The sequence below is a fragment of the Thunnus maccoyii genome, chromosome 2, assembly GCF_910596095.1.
Source record: "Thunnus maccoyii chromosome 2, fThuMac1.1, whole genome shotgun sequence".
NCBI lineage: Eukaryota > Metazoa > Chordata > Actinopteri > Scombriformes > Scombridae > Thunnus > Thunnus maccoyii.
In genome coordinates, this window is record NC_056534.1 from 14,940,930 (window position 1) to 14,958,940 (window position 18,011).

At 38.7% G+C, this 18,011-nt stretch overlaps 1 protein-coding gene across 4 annotated transcripts in view; it reads left to right on the plus strand.

The window, feature by feature from the left end:
* Positions 1–535: 535 nt before the first annotated feature.
* Positions 536–18,011, plus strand: part of fam13a (family with sequence similarity 13 member A) — a 65,727-nt gene continuing 48,251 nt past the window's right edge. Inside the window, exons 1-4 of one of the 4 annotated variants that reach the window (XM_042433158.1) lie at positions 536–816; positions 6,604–6,799; positions 11,934–12,143; positions 15,044–15,221. In XM_042433158.1, coding sequence (XP_042289092.1) covers positions 790–816; positions 6,604–6,799; positions 11,934–12,143; positions 15,044–15,221 — 611 coding nt within the window. In that variant the 5' untranslated portion in view covers positions 536–789. Of the gene's footprint in view, positions 817–6,603; positions 6,800–10,661; positions 10,807–11,933; positions 12,144–14,874; positions 14,963–15,043; positions 15,222–18,011 lie in introns of those variants that run through there. The other 3 variants (XM_042433167.1, XM_042433176.1, XM_042433183.1) reach the window with 3 other exon arrangements.

The window sequence follows — 18,011 nt, forward strand, 5'->3', positions numbered from 1 at the left end:
TATAGTTCAGATGTTTAAATGTAGACTATGATTATTATGAGTTTACATTGTAATGAAGTTTTTGTATCATTACAGTATATGTACTATTATAAATGATCATAAATTACAAATAATACACTATGTTGTTAAAATTATAATAAATACAACATACAAAAGTGAAAAATCGTCCAAGTGTTTAATCCATGATAAGCATTGCATTGCATTGTTTCACTCTTATAGTTGTAGATGTTTAGATATAGATGTTTCACTCAGATATAGATGTTATATTTCCTTTTTCTGTGAGTTATTTTAATGCTACTAAAGTTTTGACTACAACATGAATTTGTGTCTCTTCAACCACCCAGTTTTCAGTGGTTACAAGCACCCTTCTCCTTTATTCCCTCACTCGCAGACAGATGAATCATGCAGGCACAGATTTAAAGTTTTGGGTTTTAACCCCTCTGTCACATGACCAGGCAACTCGGCCAATGGGAAAGCTCGGCTCAGATTTCAGCCTAGGAGGAGAGAGGGGAATAAAGAGGGAGGAAGAGAAAGACACAAGCACTAATCTGTGCTCATGGGTAGGACTGCCTATGCTGACAGCACTTCTTTACACTCTCTCCCAGCTTGGACTATCTGTGTTGTGTTTTGGGGGTTTTTGGATGGCACTTTTTAAGGTGAAAGGGATTCCCACCATTGGGAAAAGTCAAGAAGTGCGCCCTGGAACAGAGTGAGGAGAAGAGGAGGAGGGAAGATAGCACCAACTTTTCCTCTCATCTTTGCCTCGGCAGGCGTTTCTTCTGTGCAAGAATGGGGGCAGGAGCTCTGACCATCTGTGTGAGTAAAAGCTACAAAGCCTGGGTTGGCTCAGAGACTTCCCATTCAGTCTGTGATTAAGGGCTAAAGAATGCATAACGGGGACTGTATGCTTCAGTGTCAGTCTACACACTCTTTTGTGATGGTGTGTATATCTGTCTTGGATGTCCTGGTGGCTTTTTAAAATGTCAAGGAGGGACAAACTTCTTTCCCTCCCTAAATTAAAGTAGCTTTCCTCAATGATTACGTGACTGTTGGCATCATGCTGAAAAACTTTCCCCTGCAGTCTTCACAGAGAAAACAGCTTCCTTACCAGACAGTGCTGTTTTCTGTTTTTAGTCTGCCATCCTTGTACATGCAGTTTGAAAAAAGAGAGAGGGAACAAACACATACAGTGAGCTTCATGTTTCCTGTTCATACCTGCAATTTTTTTCCTAGCAATGATCTAGAGCCTCAATGAGGTCACCTTCCACAAACTTTCCACACTGGAAATAGTGTCTTTATAAGCACAAAATGGCTCTAACAGACTTATATTTATGTACTTTTAAAAACTCTAGCAGTAGTTTCTTTGAGCCTTGCAGCTGTTACTTCTCGTGGTGCCTCTGCTACCAGTTGCTTCAATGGCCACCCACATAGGGACAGAGGCAGAGTCAAGGGGAGGGAGAGGGTGGAGGGTTGGGAAAGGAGGGCACATGCTAGGGCTTGCTATCTCCTCCATGAGCAAGTTATAAAGGCATAAACAAATTCCCCTCATCTGTTACCAGTTTACATGCGTTAAACCTCCTCAAAAAACATTTGTGTACTGATTTAAATTATACCAAATGGTTGAGAAAATAATCCCGAGCAGGCGCTTTATTAAAAATGCTTAAGAAAAAGAGGGAAGAAAGCAGACTTCCACAGTCATTTAGCTTCCGGAGTCTCTCAATTGTCCCTTGACAATAGGTTTCTTTCTCACTGTCAGAAGTTGTAGTGTGAAAATATTTTAAGGATGGGGGAGGGGAGACGGGGATGAGGATTATTAGGCTAATCACGGCTGACTGTCCTTGTAAACAATAGAGGCAATTTGGTTCTACCAGTGTGTGTTTCCCTTTATGCTTGGCTGTTCCGGTTCACACAGGCTCTATACTGTGGGACAAAAGGGACAAAACCTTGAAAATTACTATTAACGCTGAATATTAATTACAGTGCATGGGGGGAGGTCTGCTTTAGTGGGAGTACAAAGTGAGGAGTATAATGTTTAATGTTATATGTTTAATGTTTAATATGTTTAATGTTTAATATGTTATAATGTGCTCAGTTACTGTTACTTTCACACCAACCAAGTGATAAAAGCTCAAGTAGGGGACCATGCTTATAACTAGAGTTTTACATGGGTCCAACACTGCAGCTCAGCTTTGATATGAAAGTGTCAACACGGATTACAAAGATACTGCCTGCGACTTAGTCCTCTCGGGTGTAAATTCTTGTTTTCTCAATTTCAGTTCACATATGTACAGAGTGTAAGCCGTTGCATTAACTTTTCATAAGGTGAGAAAATAAAGAAAAATAAATCTTGAACGGCCATATCAAATCACCACTGTGAAAATAACACTGAAGGCAGCAAAACCTGACATGACCCCAGAACAGCAGTTGTTGGGTCTCATGTGAACTGTGACAGACAGGCTCAAGTGAAAGGTAAAATGTGGGTAGAACTCAATTTCAATGAGGTTTGTGTCCCCTCTTGATCACTGACACAATACTGAGAGAGTTAGACAGTGGGTTTTTTCAATGACAAATATATGGGTCAGTGTCACATACGTACATTGGTGTTATTGTACATGTGAATGCGTATGAGTGTGCATATGTCTGAGATTATATTTCTGAAAATATATCTCTGGTTTTGCATATAGCTCAATACCAAGAAAAGGTGTGTGCATGTATGTATGTGTGTATATACAAGGGTAAAGACAGATTTAGGGGACATCTGTTCAGTAAGGCCTATCACAGTCAGACCTAGCTCAGACCGGCTTAACTCTTTAACACCTGCATGAGTAGTAGTACTACTGGAGTTTACTCATGGCTACTCAAACTGTGCTGTGACCTACTAAGATTACTACCAACAACAGACTGTGATGCATGTACAGCATAATATAAAAAAAACTGTAGGATCTGGTAAACCTTCTAAAGTTATATAATGATCAATAAAGTGCAGTTAACTTTGACCAACTGCCTTTTAAAAGGCACTTTGTATTATATTGATCCAGGCAGTATTATCAATTTTCTATGTCATAGAGACAAATCAGACTAAAAAAATGGATGCACAGATTTCAGGTTAAGTTCATCCTTCATTCCGTCCTTCAGATGAGATGTTAAACCGAGTTCCTGACTCACTGTGGTCATTAAAGATCCCATAGTACTTATCGCAAAGAGTAGGGGGTTCCCCCGGTGTCCTGGCAAAATTCCCAACCTGGCTCTCTCCATCTAATCATTCCCAAGTGTAATTGGCTCAATTATTTCCTCCCTCTCCACCTCAAGCTGATGTGTGGCGAGTGTTCTGGTGCAAAACGGCTGCCGTGCATCACCCAGGTGTGTTTACTAAACATTGGTGGTGGTTGAGGTGAGTTTCCCCCCTTCCCTGTGAAGCACTTTGGGTATCATGATAAAGAGCTATATAAACATCATCCATTTTTATTATTATTATTGTTATTATTATTATTATTCTAATTATTATTATTATTGTTATTATTCCTTACTGTCTACAATACAGTTAAAAAATACAAGAATTCTGATTTGTGCTTCACTTTGTTATGGCTATTGTCTTTATACCTACCAATACTCTAATTTGTGCTGACTCTTAAAACCTAGTCCATTAGGGCTGCAACAAATGATTATTTTCATTATCGACTAATCTATTTGTTATTTGATCGATAAAATATCAGAAAATTGTAAAAAATTTTGATCACTATTTCCTAAAGCCCAAGGTGACATCCTCAAATGTCTTGTTTTGTCCCAACCAACAGTCCCCAACCCAAAGATATTCTGTTTACTGTCATAGAACTGTCATAATTTTCTGCCGATCGACTAATCAATCTAATTTCTGCAGCTCTATAGTCCATATGTCAGACTACAATATATTAGTGCAGCTTAGCCCATTCAGTTGTGCTGCTTCTCAAGCAGCCATTCAAGCATGAAGCAGTCAGAATAAAAAAAGAAGTATACTTTATTATCATTTCACATTCATCACAAAGGTGCAATTGGCATATTTTTATGCACCTGCCAGAGAGGAATGGATGACGGAGTGCCATTAACACGTATCAGCTTGTCTGTAAAAGCTTCTCAGATGCTCATTTCAGTGTGGATGCATGTCGTAATAACGCTGCCGCAGCATCTGCCACGGTAAAGATCTTGTCTCCTTAGCCATCTCAGCACCATCTGTGAAGTGGGCTTTTAATCAGCTGACCTAAGAATGGCACATGCCTGTACCCATTATGTCTAAACAATTGGCCCCATAGGGAATAAATGGTACTTTTTCTTCCCCCTCTCCACACAGTAAACCCACTGTGTCACTGTGGACCTCATTGATGCCAAATCATAGCGAGCAGGGCCACTCATTTCACTTCATGGGTCATTTCACTTGTTTGAAGTGGTGAACTCTGAAACGAAACAATGTCACATGGTGTGGTTGTAGCTATGGCAACAACAGTAAAACTCAATCTGTGGTGCAGGAGGTCTTTTCCTCCTCACCCAGTGTCCGAAACCTGCTTCCGGTTTGTGTCTTAACCCTCTTTGCTCCTGGTGTTGATTTAACATTGACAGAAATGCAATAAACTGTAGTTGAGTATGCAGAAAGAATCAATAATTTACACTGCTCTGTCTAATGTTGCCTCATCGAATTGAGGTGACGCTTTTGTTGGGAGAATGTGTGCACAATCAATGTTTACACTCAGGGAAAAACAATGAGAGAGCATGCTGTACAGTCTGTGTCTCTATATATGAAGAAATAGAGACAACATGTGGCACTGTTTGCCTGCATTAAAATCAGATAAGATGTACAGCTGGTGAATGTTTGTCCACTGAGGCAAATGGGCTCAGCCTGGCAATTAGAGCACATGCACACATTTCAAGAGATGAAATACATTTCTGTTCAAGGAGCCAACTCTTGTATGCTTTACTCTTGGCTCACACAATACTGTACGTTTTATACACACAGTGGTCTTAGAAAGGTTTCCAGTAAAACCTTTTCATCTTCCACTCTTCTTAATGTCCAAATGAACAGCTGAAATTTAGATTATTATGCTTACCATCCATTGAAAATAATATGCAAGCTGTTCATGTACAGGTTCACAATTTTTCAGGTGTCAGTTGCCCATATGAACAGAACCTGCTTCCCAATGTGTGAATGATGGGGGACGAAATCCACAGTCTTCGTTCTATGCAAAAATGTTTTCCAAAGTTCATCTGATGTTAATATGAGGCTTTAGTAGTCTGAGTTAGACAAATTAAGTGGTATCTTCCAAAGTTAAAGTCTTTTTAGTATGGAATGAGGGAAGAGGAAATTTTTGTGTTAAAAAGACAAGAGTCTGTCCATGTCCGAAATTACTCCCTATTAACTATACAGTAAAATATACTGTCTGTCATTTTATTTGAGTGTCCAAATTCTGAGTGTGTAAATTTATGCACTATATAGTGTCCTCAAAAAATCCTACTTTCTGTTAACCCCATTCTGCATCACATTTTATAGATGTGAAAATTATCATTGTAATCACAATTTATTGCTCACTGTTGATTAAACTATTGAGTATCTATTATTTAGGGCAGTGATTCTCAAACTTTAAAGTCAAGGACCCCTAAACTGACACAAATTAGACCATGGACCCCCATTTGGTAAGATTTTGTCCCAGGGTCCCCCATCTGATAAGATTTTTGCTTTTAGATGTTTTATTACAGAAAGTGTATGAAACCCAAATAGTCATACATTCTGTCATTGTGTTGCTTATGGATGGAATTATAGTGAAAATAAATGCTTGCTAGGGACCCCCTGGAAACCCATCAAGGACCCCTGGGGGTCCTTGGAACCCACTTTAAGAACCACAGATATTGGGAGTAGTGAAGAGTGTGAGGGAGTAATTTCAGACATAGCCTATAACATTTGATGAAACCGTTTTGATTTGTCAAATTTAGACTGTTGAAGCCTCATATTAACGTCAGATGAATTTTAAAATACGTTTTTGCATTGAACAAGGACTGTGAATTTTGTCCCCATCACGTACATTAGAAGAACATTAGGGAGGGATCTTTTAATGGTCAGTATGAACAGGACAAATAAATCTTGCAAGCAAAACATGTTTCACTGTTTACATGGGCACCTGACTACTGTTTTAAGACAGACTTGAAAAATTGTGAACTTCTCCTTTAACAACAGCTGGTCATCACCTCATCTGAGTGCATTTGTGTCTACATGTGCGTATGTGTATTTGTGCAGGTGTGCGTATCACTATCACTGCAGTGCCTTTGACCAAAGGTGTTGCGTGGTAACCTGACATTTGTCGTAGCAAGACATGCACAGCCAGCCCTCCTCTTTCTCTTCCCTCCAGCTCTCAGCACACACTGTCCTCTAAGTGCATGACAGCGCGACTGCAGGAGGTGTGCATGTATGGACTCCACAGAGATACCCCCACGTCATACACCTTTTAGTCTTTGGAGCAGTGGGGGCCTCCCTCCTCCAGGACAGCTGTGTCACTGGTGTCTAACCTGATGCCAGCTACAGCGTTGCCCTCTGTGCCAATAGTGTCAGTGTCTGACAGCTGCTCTCTGCTCTTCTCCCTGCAGCACAACAAGACAGCGGTGCAGGTTAAAGAAGACATGAAGAAGATGGTCCAGATACCCATGCTGAGACCCAGAACAGTGGCAGCCAAGCACACAAAGCTGTTTGGAGCGCCCCTGTTTGAGCTGTGTGAGAAGGGCCTCGTGGAGGATGGTGTGCCTCTGGTGGTGCGGAAGATGGTGGAGTATCTCGGCAAGCATGGTGAGTAAAATCAAAATTGAAAAGATTGAATCAAAATTGTTTTTGTGGACCTGCTGGACACATTTGATGCCCCATTCTGAACTTCACTTTGTCATTGTAGGGTGTCATTTTTCAGTTTCATCAGTTTTAGTGACATCACAGTTTCCTCCAAATAAGACAATATATTATGAATCTAGACAAATTTAGTTAGTTTGCTTATTGACATTTCAACATTATTAAAGGTTCATAAAGACAATTGTCATTAAAAACACTGAATTATTTTGCTGTTACAATGAAACATCAATATATGTAGACCAAAAATTTAAAATAGATTAAAAATTTCAAACAGACCAAAATTAAAAATTTGCAATTATCTAAGCTAAAATCTAATATCTCATGTCACAAATATGAAATCTGAAATCTAAAATCTAAAATCCGCTGTCAATTAGGAGTCTGCACATATAGGGGATTGGTGATCTCCTGTATCTCTCAGTTCGGCATCTCGGGATGGTCAGTTTGAGTTCCTTCTCTGACAGACTGTGAGATCCTCCCTGAGGGTTGGTGGCCAATCACTGAAGTTGGACTGAAGCAGCTTTCTGGCAAAGCCAAGACACAGTTGAGCATGTCTCTCTGCTAGAATGCACAATCTGAGAGTGCAGAGAGTTTCCTTGGGATGAGTTTCTTTTTGTGCTCCTCTACCCAGATGTAAAGACCATTCAGAATCTGTTGGAGAGTACAAGGTAGTTGGGATGTCCATGTCTGGGCCAGAGTCATATCATCCACATATTTCCAGTAGTCTGTTTCGTAATGGAGGGCACTGTTAATCACTGCTAGGATGACTGTAGGCCCAGTACTGTTCCCTGCACAATTCCACATGTAGGATATTCCCAATCAGAGAGATGTCCCTTGTAGCGCTTTCTGATGACAGTCGGTCATGAAGCTGCAGATCCAATGGAATCAGGCTCAGGCTCAGGCTCATTCCTAGATCGAGTAGATACTGTACTGCCACTGTGTGATCTACAACATCAAAGGCCTCAGCAAAATCAGCTGTAATTAGTGTGCACACTTAGCCCGGAACATCACAGGCCTACACAAAGTCCATTAGACTGACTAGATTGTGTGCTGTGGAGCGGTTCTGTCAGCTGCTAAACCGCATGTGATCTAGATTTGGCATGTTGTCATTCAGGATCCACTGTGCAGCAAACTGTTCACATATTTTCAAGAGCTGAACTGTTAATGAGATCGACCTCAGTTCATCAGTGTTTGGAGGGGAAGATTTTGGCATGGGGACAACAGTAGCCTCTTTTCATTGTCCAGGGACGACCCCTTCATCAAATGAACTGTTGATGATGTCACAGAAAGCAAGGCTGATCTCTCATGCAAACTCCTTCAATGTTCTTGAGGGAATCATGTCTGGGCCGGGGGATTTGTGGCAGTTGATGGAAGACAGTCTGCTATATACCTCTCACACTGGAATAGTGGGCATAGGTGGGGAAGGTAGGAAAGGAGGTAAAGCTGAACGTTCAAGAGGCTGAAGCGACTCAGACACTTTGACAAATTTGTGTTGATTGCGTTAGCAATCGTCTCAAAGTTCTGGGGATTAATTATTGTAATGTTGATTCATTCTTCCTTTTTCAGAGTTTTGCATATTGATTTGGATTTGTAGAAGTGTTTTTTTTTTTTTTTTTGCCGCATACATTTCCTTTTGGACCTTATTTCTGTAGAACTTTGCCAGGGCACATGATTCTCCACTCTTGAAGGCTTTTTGTCTCTGATGGATTTGTGCTTGATCTTGCGGGCAATCCATCCAAAGGATAGATTTCCACTATCTTCATAGGGAAATGTCTATCAATTTCAGGCAGAATAGCACTGTAGAAGGTGTTGGCTTTTTCAATAGTGCTGGTTGCACTTGACAGCTAACTATTTTGCAGACTTATTTTGTTTACTGTTCGAGGCATTTATTTGTTTCCTTCCATTTACAGTATAAAAATCTATCTGTGGACAAATGAAACTTGCTTGAGTTGTGTAATCCACCACAGAGAACATCAAGTCTACTTTTATTTCTGCCAAACTTTTGTTGCAATTTTTTATTTAAAAATATAATCAGAGAATCAACATTATAAATCAGTAAAAGTCGAAATACAAATGACTTTATTGGAACAAATAAAATAAAGTAAAAGGACAATTTTCTAGGTAAGAAAAAGTGCTCATCAATGCTAATAATGTAACTAACAAAACCCAAAGCAAATTTGATGTTCAGTATGACGGATTGCACGATTCAAGAAATTAAAAAAAAAATCTATTAACTGATTTTAGTGTACAGAAGCCTTGCGGTGCATGTAAAAGTAACAAAAATATATCCAAAATACTCTAATACTGCTTAACATGTATTATAAAATTATCAACAAAAATGCAAAGTAAAGCCCATATACAGTCTTGGTCCACCCACACTGATCTTTTCTCTTACTGTATCTGATTAGACATCTTCTCAGGACAGTGTGGACATGTATAGACTGTGCTTGATTGACACCTCCCTCACTCTCCTGTTAAGTTTTTTTGTACCTGTTAATTTTTCAAGTCTGTCTTAAAACAATAGCCAGGTGCCCAAATTATTGAAATAGATTTTTCTTGCCGTAATCATTCCTCCTGTTCATACTGGCCCTTAGAAGATCCTTTCATAATCCACTTACAGTCTTTAAAAGTGTATCTTAAGCTAATATGAAGCTTCAGCCATCCAAATTAGTCAAATCGAGTAGATATGATATGATAACTCAGACTGCTTAAGTCTCATATAAGCTTCAGATAAATTACTCACTTACATTTACATTGAAAGTGCATTTGAAGGGGGTCTTTTAATAGCCAGTGTAAACATGAGGAATAATTACAGCTTTCAGTGTTCATTTGGGCATCTGACTGTTGTTTAAGACGGACTTGAAAAAATGTGAACCTATCCTTTAACAAATTTATCATTCTTATTGGTACATGAAGTTTGGTGACATAATTCCCAGCATAGCCCCAACCCAACATCAACCTGAGCAGAGGTCAAATCGGCCAGAATTACTGAAAACACCTGTATGGGTGTGCAGGGTCTTTAAAGAGCTGAAACTTGAAAACATACTGGTATTGTACTTGACCTATTTTATTATTTTCCGTAGTTCTTCCGTTTTACCACTAGATGTCAGTATAATGTTTGTATAAAACTATTTGACTTCATCTGCCAGTCTCCTGAGTGAACATGCAGTATAATATGGATGACTGCTGTCCATAGTACTGTTTCTATTTATTTGGTATGTCAGCAGACAAAGTGCTGCTGTGTTTGTTTAGGGTTTTTGCCGCCACCACAAAACAATGGAGGTGAATGTGATTTCGGCTACTGTGCGATTAAAATTATATAAAAAAAAAAACAAACAAACAAATAAAAAAAACAGTTGGAAAACCTCCAGACATCACCGTGAACCGTTTTCACCGGAACTACTTTATACCTAGAAAATAGTCCCTATGAAAAGTACTGACAGCCTGTTTGGTGGATCATCCAGAGTAACGCCAACACTGTTTTTTAAAATGTGATTTTCAATGTTGTGAACACCACAAAACAAAATGATATTCACCGTGCATGGTAGTGGGGTGGAGTAATACATCCATGTGGTGGAGGTAGAAATCTGATATCTCTCACCAGCATGACAGAGGTAATGTTTTTAGCTTCTTTGTTTATTGTTTTGTGTTTGTGTTTGTGGTAAGTCATTAAAGTGTGAAGTAACAGTAAAGGTGGCCATGATGTTGTATATAGGCTGGAATTGACAAACTGTATTTAATTGTATTTGATTGGCTTTATCTATATTGAGTGGACTGAGCCTTTAAAGGTCCTAACAGTTAAATAGGTCTCTCTAGTAACATCTAGTGGCTGCCATGGAAACCTACAACAACACCGTCAAACTCGTGTTGATAGCCAGTGATGTCACAGGAAAACACATCCTATACTAACATTGGTGATATACACATTTCAAATTTACCACAACAGTACTGTAGAGGTAAGGCTGCATATCATAGTAGTGATATAGCAAAGTTATACGTTACATATACGTCGGTATAGCTACCCAACGTTTCTTAAGTTAGCTAACTTAAAGTCCACTTCACCTGTGTGAAGCAAGATTTTGCCAATTAACAACTGCTGCTAACGTTTGTATTGTAGTAAAAGCTTAAATTAGCATACCACGAAGTGTTATCTGTCTACTTTCAGCACTGTAACGTTATAAACTGACAAACAGCCAACAAGAAAAGGCATGCGTTTTGTAAAATAGCCTAGCGAGCAACTGCAGTGCTGTGGCAAGACGTCAATGTGGCATTTGGCTAACACTAGCTAGCTACATCGTTAATTACCTGTCCAATTAATACAATGTCAGCTCGACATCATTAATGAGAAATGCTAAGTGTCTAAAGCATCCTCCATCTTTCAGACATTAACGTCACTTTAATTTGGTTTTGATTTTTCACAACCTGTGTGAAAAATCAAAACCAATTGCGATGTTTTTTTTACACCTCACAATTCAAAAGTGTTGAAGAAATAACATACTGACAATTTTGCGTTATTAGATCACAGTGGGGATAAACATGTGAAGTTTGTCCTGGGGGTCGGTGTAGAAGAAAAGCCTGGGATCATCAAAATCAGCATGCTCATCAGACCGAAAGTCCAACTCTGTGTTTTTGTGTGTGTAAGAGTTGGACTTTTGGCCTGATGGTATTGCTACTGGAAAGGTCAAGCCATGGATAGCAAAAAAAAAAAAAACCAAAAAACTGATACCTGTAATGGATCAAAGTAAAGGAGAAATTCAGATTTGGCAGTGGTGCCACAGAAAATATCAAGAGTTTACCAAAATCATTACATATGAATCTCTGGTGACAATGAATATCAGTTACAAATCTGTCCAGTTAATTGTTTTGAGTGTTTTTGAGATATTTGTTGTGAGGACAGACTGACATCACTGCCCATAGTCTACTGTAAGAACAAAATAAATGGAAAACATGATAAAGAAAGCTATTTTTAGGGGCCCGACTTAATCACATTCCTTGTGATCCCTCTTATTGAATAATTGATAGATAGGCTGGCTCTTAATGACATGACTGAACTGCAACTAGTGTTTCTTTGACTTTCCTCCAGCCCTACATCAGGAGGGTTTGTTCAGAGTGAATGGGAATGTCCGTGCTGTGGAGACCCTGAAACACCGTCTAGAGAGTGGCGAGGATGTGGACTTGTTGTCTGAATCTGATACATGTACGGTGGCCAGCTTGCTCAAACAGTACCTCAGGGACCTGCCTCAGGGCCTGGTAGACTCAACAGTCCAACAGGCGCTGATACAGCACCACCAAGGTAAGAGAAGTACAGCAGTTTCTGTTTGTTAGAACTTCAACTTTATGCCCTAATTGTTGTCTGTTAATTTGTTTTCTGGAAGTATCCTTACAAGATCAATCCTTAAATATTTACAACTGTCATGTGATACTTCCCAAAATCCAACTTCCCAAATCCACAATGTGATATTAATACCCTGACCAGTGAGTATCTGGGTCATAACTCCGATTGGATGATAAGCAAGGCTATCTTTAGGTGGTGAAATTTACTATCACTGCATTCATCTGCACCACTGCACCAGGAAATGCATAAAAAAGCACTGCTGAGTTAAGTGTGTGTGTGTGTGTGTGTGTGTGTGTGTGTGTGTGTGTGTGTGTGTGTGTGTGTGTGATTTTAAGAGTGTTGGGCCTCATATTTCTGGCAATAATGTTGGAGGTTATAAAAGGTAAAAATGAGTCGTTTGGCAGGTGAGACAGCTGTGCTTACTCCCTGCTCTCCTCCATCATGAGGTTTAATCTCTTTGATGGGGGACGAGTGCAATTTTTGGCTCTAGTATTTTCTTTGCCCTCATAGACCCCATAAATATCATTTTTCAGGGCTTATGGCCAAACGGCACATTAGAAGACTGCTCTTTGCACAGGACTTGGCCACAACGACTGAATAAAATGATTTTGTACTCTATAACATTGGCCAGTGTCCTCGCCAGTGTTTGGCGAAATTAAAAACATGAGATGTATGATGACTAGATGGAGAGATGGATCCGCAGATTAAGTTACAGCTAACTTAGCAATATGCTCATTGAATATGAAAAAACACATAGATTCACATATTGTAAGTTCAGCCGTCAGACATCAACACATTAACAAGGATAGGAAGACTTAAGTGACATTTTGATCAGCTTTGGGATGTTTTTATGTTTTGTTATACTTAATTCATGTAGTGTATTGATTAATTGATAAGTTGACTCAGATAACTATTCGCTGACTATTTTGAGAATTGACTAATCATTGTAAGTCAGTTATCCAGTAAAAATCCCAAACATTCGCTGTTTACAGCTTCTTTTTGATTTTCTTGATTTTTCAGTTTAATACAATTGTAAATTGTACATTAAATATCATTGTAAATTGAATACCTGCAAGGCCTTAGTCAAAGTGAGCAATTCATAGACATTACATTGAGCTCTGGGAAGTTGTGATGGATGTTGTTATTATTTTCTTTACATTAATCCTAAATGAAAAAAAAGTTTGATTTATTGGTAATGAAAATAATCATTAGTTGCAGCCCTAAACTGTTACTGCACCAGAAACATTATGTTAATTAACAACTTGTTTGCAGTGGTTGAAATTTTGCTGTTGAGGGAAAATTATGTTTATACTTTCCAAAGTCCAGATTCTCAATCTCATCCTGAAGCATTATCTCACATGAGGGGTTTTCTTGTCTGCATAGCTTAGATAAAGAAACAGTATCTTAGACTAAACAGACAAAAAGTAAACAATAGTGAGTAATAACGTTTTATTGCTTTTATGGCATCATTCAACTGAAAATAGGTTTAAAGTCTAATATATACATATATATTTTTGACTACTTAATTTTTTGTTATCAGTACTAGACACAGTTTATTACCCAGTTTGTGTTCAGTACAACTGCTGCAAATATTAAATACATGCACACTTTTGCGGCTACTAAAGATGCATCTTGCGGTAGCAATGCCTATGCAAACACACTACAATTGTCATTTTATCATGTGATATCAAGATATATCATGATATAACACATTTTCAGTTGAGAAACTGTTAATTGATAAAATGGTTGTTGCAGCACATGAAATACTGTGCAGATCAACGTACATCATCACCGTTATGCAAAAAACACATAATAAATGTTTTTATTTTATTATTTTTAATATTTCCATACAGCAGTCCTGCTTATTGATTTCAACATTGCCTACAGCGACCTAATACACCCAGAGATGTTAAAGGATAGATGCATGGTATAAACAGTATCTCTGGCAGTAGACACATTTATATTGTGTGGCTACATCACGGTATCACACATACAACACCTACAACCATGTTTGTTAAGGTTATGTGCAGTACGACTTTGATATTGATGTTTTCTAATGTGTTTGTTTATATTTGAAAATTATTGTTAAGTATTATTGTAAGTTTTTTTCATTTTTAGTCTTTCTAAATATGTCATATCCTTGTATAGTGTGTAATTCTCTGCAGTGACCTGGTCCTCTGACTGTCCGGCTTTCTGACAAGATCTCATTTCATCCTCTTTGAATACACTGTGTCATATGTGAGGAAGGGGGTTTCTCAGTTTCATCTCTCAAATGTTTGTCTAACACATTGACCTGTAAAATCCTAGTCAAAAGAAACCAAAAGAAACCCCCCCTACATATTCAGACACACATACCCGCGTACCCACACATGCGCATACATGTAGGCGCACACACTCACAACGTTTGCGTCACTCAGTCATTGGGGATCAGTGGCCATATCCGTTTATCCAACTCTGACCCAATTATGTATTCTGAGTAATAGCATCAACATATTTTCAGGCTCTTTGCTCTAATGCTCACGTATTACTAGTCACCACAACTCAAGATTCAATATTACACAGAGCAGATGGATGGAGCTGTCGCTGCCTGCTGGAGACAGGCTGTAAAACTATTCACTAAACTAAAAGTAGATTTATGTTTTACATTTTGTGAAGTGTTCCAAAGGTGATCCAGTTGTTCCTGTCACTCAACTCTGGCCATTAGATTCTTAAAAGCTGCTTCAAGCACTGGAGGAACTTCAGCCAAAAGTGTCAGTGTTTCTAAAAGGAAAATAACGGTGACTGTAAAAAAATAAATTAATTAATTTAGTCACATCCCAACCTTTGACCTGCTTTGACATGTTGTTGTGTGTCTGTAGAGTGCGATGATGATGGCTCCTGGTCAGATATGAGAGACCTGATTCAGCAGCTTCCAGACGTCCACCACAGCCTCCTCCGCTACCTTTGTCACTTCCTCACCCTTGTGGAGTGCAACCACAAGGACAACCGCATGACTGCCCTCAATCTTGCTACTGTGTTTGGACCCAGTGTCTTCCAGTGAGTCTAACTTATTTTTTTATGGCTTTCACACCGTCATTCTTATTGCTTTTGATCTAGTCAGTGTTCAGTAAGCACATTTAGCATTTATGCACTGACTGCAGTTTAGAAGAAGGGAAGAGAGAAGTCTGATAGGTCAAAACAGATGACATATGAAAGACATTATACCACTGCTAACACGAACATAAAATTATATCAAAAATACATCAAATATCACCTGTGGGCACAAATTAATCTCGAAAACATTAAATATAGAGCCAGCCTTCTAAATGAGCTCATTCAATCTGTTATCAAAGCTGTACTACTTTTAAGGATAGTAGGGATTTCTGGCACAAGTTCACCTACTTCCAAGGTGCATGGAGAAGGAAAGAAGTCTGAAAAGTTAAAAAAAAATATACCAACACATATAGTATAAAGAACAACTTTATTGTGAGACCCTAATGAAGGCCACAAACTGAAACTTTTTGGTCTCACAATTAAGTTGTTCTTTATACAAGTGTCGCTGGAATTTTGACCTTTTCTACCTTTAAGGATGGTCTACTGGCTAAATGAAAACCTTAATCTGAGATCGTTTTAATGATTCACACTCAAGGGCCTAGAAGGCACTTTGACCAAACAAAACCTCACTAAACGTCAGTCCTATAAACAAGTCGACTTCAGTGTGTTCATATCTTTGAAGGACATAACTGACATTCCTAAAGGTTTTGGCAGGTTTGATGTCTGTCTTTGAGACCTTTTACATAAGATGTTTGTTGCAGCCTTCTCAACAACTTAGCGTCGCCCTGAAAAAATATGCAGACAGACATTCATGATAACTGAGGCTCAGGGAACTTTCCCCTACTTCTGGTTGTTGAGTCAGATATTAAACATTGGTTTCATATATCAGAGCAGTAGGATTTCTACAGTGATTCCACTTTAAAAACATGCATTACACAGAGTAAGATAATGAACGTCAAGTCAAGCCCACAGAGACATTTTAGCTGTTTTTGCAAATTTTTGTCTATAACTGAAAATAGAAATAATAACTTTTTGGCTTGAAACAGAGTAAATATTTGTTTTAAAATGGAAAATGAAGTGCAGCCAATATTAGGGGAAATCTAAGTAAGTGTATCAAGAAAGAAGTAGGCAATGAATCTGAAAGTATTAATATAAAGATTTATATTAATTTATAGCTCATACCTACTCTTATTTGACTTGAAATGTTTGGCCAGCAGGTGGTGCTATAGTGTATGTAGTGAGAATAAAAGCACAGCATTAAAAACTGACTTGCTCTTGGAATCCAGAGCTTGCTCATAACTGTCCTATTAGTAAGCTTCTTTACATTTTGTTAGATACTTGTGTTTAAACAGCTCTGTCTCTGTGTGATAAAGAGCTGATTACATTCCTATATGATTCAAAAGTGAATGAAAGATGTTCATGCATTTTCTGACCTGCATTACTTGTGGTATTAGACGTGTGATTCTTCAAAGTCTGACATTATATATAAAAGTCACCCTCTATAGGTTAAGAACACTAATTGAGTCAAGTGCACAATTTTGAAGTAGATGCCATGTGACAGATAAGAAACGCTCCAACTTTATTGATGTATTTTCAAATGTTAGTATTATGTTCATAAATAAATGATGCAGTCAGTGGCTTCATGTGTCTCCTTTCAGCTGCTGAGGTCAGTACCGCTTTTTCTCGCTATTCTATTTTCACCTGGCAGCGCATTTTAAATCCTACTTGTACATTTCTCGAAGACCTTCAGCTTTACTGTTCTCCAGCTGACTGTTCACCAGACTAGTGGTCATCTCCCGTAATAAACTGTACTGGATAGTCTTTCATACTGTACAACCTGTTCTCTTCATCGGAGGCTATACTTGTGTGTTGAAGTTATATAATTAGACCTACATTTAGGCTTACAGCCCAGTGTACATCTCACACAGCTGTTCAGTAACAGCTGCATTCAGCTCTTCTTAATCAGGTTGATGAACTGATGACTAACTCTCCATTTCAGTAACGAAATTACTGTTGAACCACAAATGCCAAAATGTATTTTTTGTTTTGTTTTGTTTTGTTTTTTAAGATTATTTTTTGACATTTTTGCCTTTTATTAGGTAGAGGATCGTGAAGTGGCAGACAGGAAACAAAAAGAGAGAGAGGGGTTCAACATGCAACAAAGGTCACTGGCTAGGCCCAGCGGCGGGGGGGAGGGAGGGTGCTGAGCAAAATGTCTTACTGTGTGTTACTTCCCCAACCGTTGTTGCTCCTTTTTTTTTTTTTTTTTAATATATATGATTTTTTAAATATATAAATAAAATAAAATGTATTTCATTTTCACATATCAGAGCCCATGTTCATCAAATAAAAAAACTCTGATTTGTAAAGTATTAAGCGTGTTATCAATACTTAGTCGGACAACGGACGCCACAGTTATAAACTGAAAGTGTCTGCTCTGTGACTGACTACAGCAGCAGCAGAGCTGCAGCACAAACTAGTGGAGTGAGAAGTCCATCCTCCCTCCTGCTCTCTGCTGTAAACACACGTAGCTGCTCTCATGTCTCCCGGGGTCTTGGTGCTTGTGTTTGGCAGAAACAAGCAAGACACGGGAACTCGGCTTGGGTCTTGAGGAGCTGTAGCATTAATTCACCAACAAATACCCTAAACTGTACACACACTGCGCTCTTCAAAGCTATACTGCTAACTTCATACTCTCTGGTCGCAGCAGCCTCACCGTCACTCAAACGCTTTACTGAGCTATTCCTTAAGGGACAGTTTAGAAAACATCTTAAAATACTTTTTTTTTAAATT